General features: G+C 40.2%; 1 protein-coding gene across 2 annotated transcripts in view; it reads right to left on the reverse strand.

The window, feature by feature from the left end:
- The window catches only part of prkcba (protein kinase C, beta a), a 39209-nt gene that overhangs the window by 34958 nt on the left and 1751 nt on the right, over positions 1–2500 (reverse strand). For both annotated transcript variants that reach the window (XM_047802795.1, XM_047802794.1), the window contains exon 2: positions 2494–2500. This exon is cut by the window's right edge and continues 25 nt beyond it. In XM_047802795.1, the coding sequence (XP_047658751.1) occupies positions 2494–2500 (7 nt within the window). The remainder of the gene's footprint in view (positions 1–2493) is intronic.

Genomic DNA, 2500 nt, shown 5'->3' on the forward strand with positions numbered 1-2500 from the left:
CTAACACACTAAGGCCTAACACACAAAGGACTAACACACAAAGGACTAACACACAAAGGACTAACACACTAAGGCACAACACACTAAGTGTGTTGGGCCTTAGTCTGTGGGCCTTAGTGCGTTTGGCCTTAGTGCATTAGGCCTTAGTGTGTTGTGCCTTAGTGTGTTGTGCCTTAGTGTGTTGTGCCTTAGTGTGTTAGTCCTTTGTGTGTTGTGCCTAACACACAAAGGCCTAACACACTAAGCCCTAACACACAAAGGCCTAACACACTAAGCCCTAACACACTAAGCCCTAACACACTAAGCCCTAACGCACTAATGTTCATGCCCATGAGATGAAGTTTGTTTAAGGAGAAATTTACAGTGCTTCTAGGCTTTACAGTGGATTTGTCAGAAATGCAAATCAATGCAAAATCATGCAGATAAACATTTCAGTTAACGTTTACATCAAACTTCAAGAATGAGGAGCGACTCAGGCTGGTAGTGGTCATGTAGTGGTGTGGGGAATGTTTTCATCATGAGAGAGCCTCATTGTGGTCTCAGACCTGCTCTGAGCTCAGGGGAAGTTCCTCAGAGCTGAGACATGGATAAATGGGTGAGTCACAGCATGAAGATACAGCTGAAATGTGTGAATATTACATTATGTTTGCATCACTGTGTGGTCTACTCTTCTATCTCTAACCATCCTCTTTATTGAAGACTTTATTTGTTCATCTAGACCTGAAATAACCTACTTAAAGAAAACCTGCCCCAAAAAAGCCATTAAAGCCTATAATTAACATTTTGTTTGTGAGACATCAGATTCTCACTGGTCCACTCAGCTGAACGCTCTCCACCACCACCCTCGTTCCCCTAAATCCCTTGTTTTCTCCATTCGTCCACTTCCTCATTCTCTTCTTCATCCTGTACCTGTTCAGACTCGTTATCTAGAGCTGCTCAGCATGTTACAGGACATGTTTTCACAGGGATTCGAGTCAAATGTGTCATTTTATATTCAAAAATGCACAAAAATAAAGCACAAAATATCACTGATACGCAACGCACCCAAAACATTTAGTCACTGCCGAATCAAAGTGAATCACATCGGTGCGAATCAAATGTCACTGCTGGTGAATCTTATTGTGCCGAATGGTAACAGAGCTGAATTAAAGAGAACCGGATCCTGTGTGTGTTGAATCAGGGCACCGTGACGGACACGTCGTATCGTCCAATAGAGAAGATTCACAACACTTGAAGCGAAGGTGCAAAAAATGTTTTATATTTTTATTGTAACACAAACAATAATCCATTAAAGCGTGCGTTTGTGTTGCTCGATCTTGCAGAACGTTATCTGAAATGACAACAGCAGGTCTCCTGGGATGTGACCCTGGATTTCAAATTCTAAGAAATTATTTAAAAATTGTGGCATTAGCAAGTGAAACATTATCTGTACAGTAAAATATTGTGGTCAGTCGCCGAGTTCTGCAGCCAAATGCACACTGAGCTGCTGAGAGCCGGAGTGGACATTTGCCTGGGAAATGAAGTGGTGAACAGCTGTATAGTGGTTCTGTAGAAGACTGCTAACACACACACACACACACACACACACACACACACACACACACACACACACACACACACACACACACACACACACACACACACACACACACACACACATACATACACAGATACATGTACTGCTTGACAATATGTGTTAGCCTGGTGGTTATGGTGTTAGACTACTACTCGGAAGGTCATGAGTTCAAACCCCAGGTTGCCCAGACTGCCACTGTTGGGCCCCTGAGCAATGCCCTTAACCCTGAATTGCTCAGTTGTATAAACTGAAATAAAAATGTAAGCCCTCTGGATAAGAGAGTCTGTTAAATGTGTGTGTGTGTGTGTGTGTGTGTGTGTGTGTGTGTGTGTGTGTGTTGGACAGACTGAATGATCAACCTGGTCCAGTGGGTGAACTTCATTGTAGTTGAAATGAGTTTTAAAGCTTTAAATGTCTCCATAGTTTTATTAAAGTTATCTCCACAGTCAGTCTGCATATTAATCCTATTGTTATAATGAATAATAACATTAATTATATAATTTTGCCAAGAAATATTTTTCTCTTTACTCAAATATAGGAAATGGATTCATATTTTAAAAAAAATATTACAAATGTTATTAAATATTGAAAATCGTTTATAAAGATAATATAATCTATAAATAAATTATTCAAATAATTGTAAACAGCTAAAATATTATTCAATATTTCAAAATATAGGACAGTTATTCTGCTCATTTCAGCATCAAATTTATTCCTATATATAGAACACATACACACACCCACACCCCCACACCCACACCCACACACCCACAAGGATGCTTGTTTCAATCTGAGTGCATGCATGAATGAGTGCTTGTGTGTGTGTGTGTGTGTGTGTGTGTGTGTGTGTGTGTTCATTAGGAACATCACGGTGCCAGCAGCCATTTCTTTTAAACAGAAAACATCTTGGGTCTTACCTTGGCA

This window comes from Tachysurus fulvidraco, chromosome 18 (genome assembly GCF_022655615.1).
Source record: "Tachysurus fulvidraco isolate hzauxx_2018 chromosome 18, HZAU_PFXX_2.0, whole genome shotgun sequence".
NCBI classification, from domain to species: domain Eukaryota; kingdom Metazoa; phylum Chordata; class Actinopteri; order Siluriformes; family Bagridae; genus Tachysurus; species Tachysurus fulvidraco.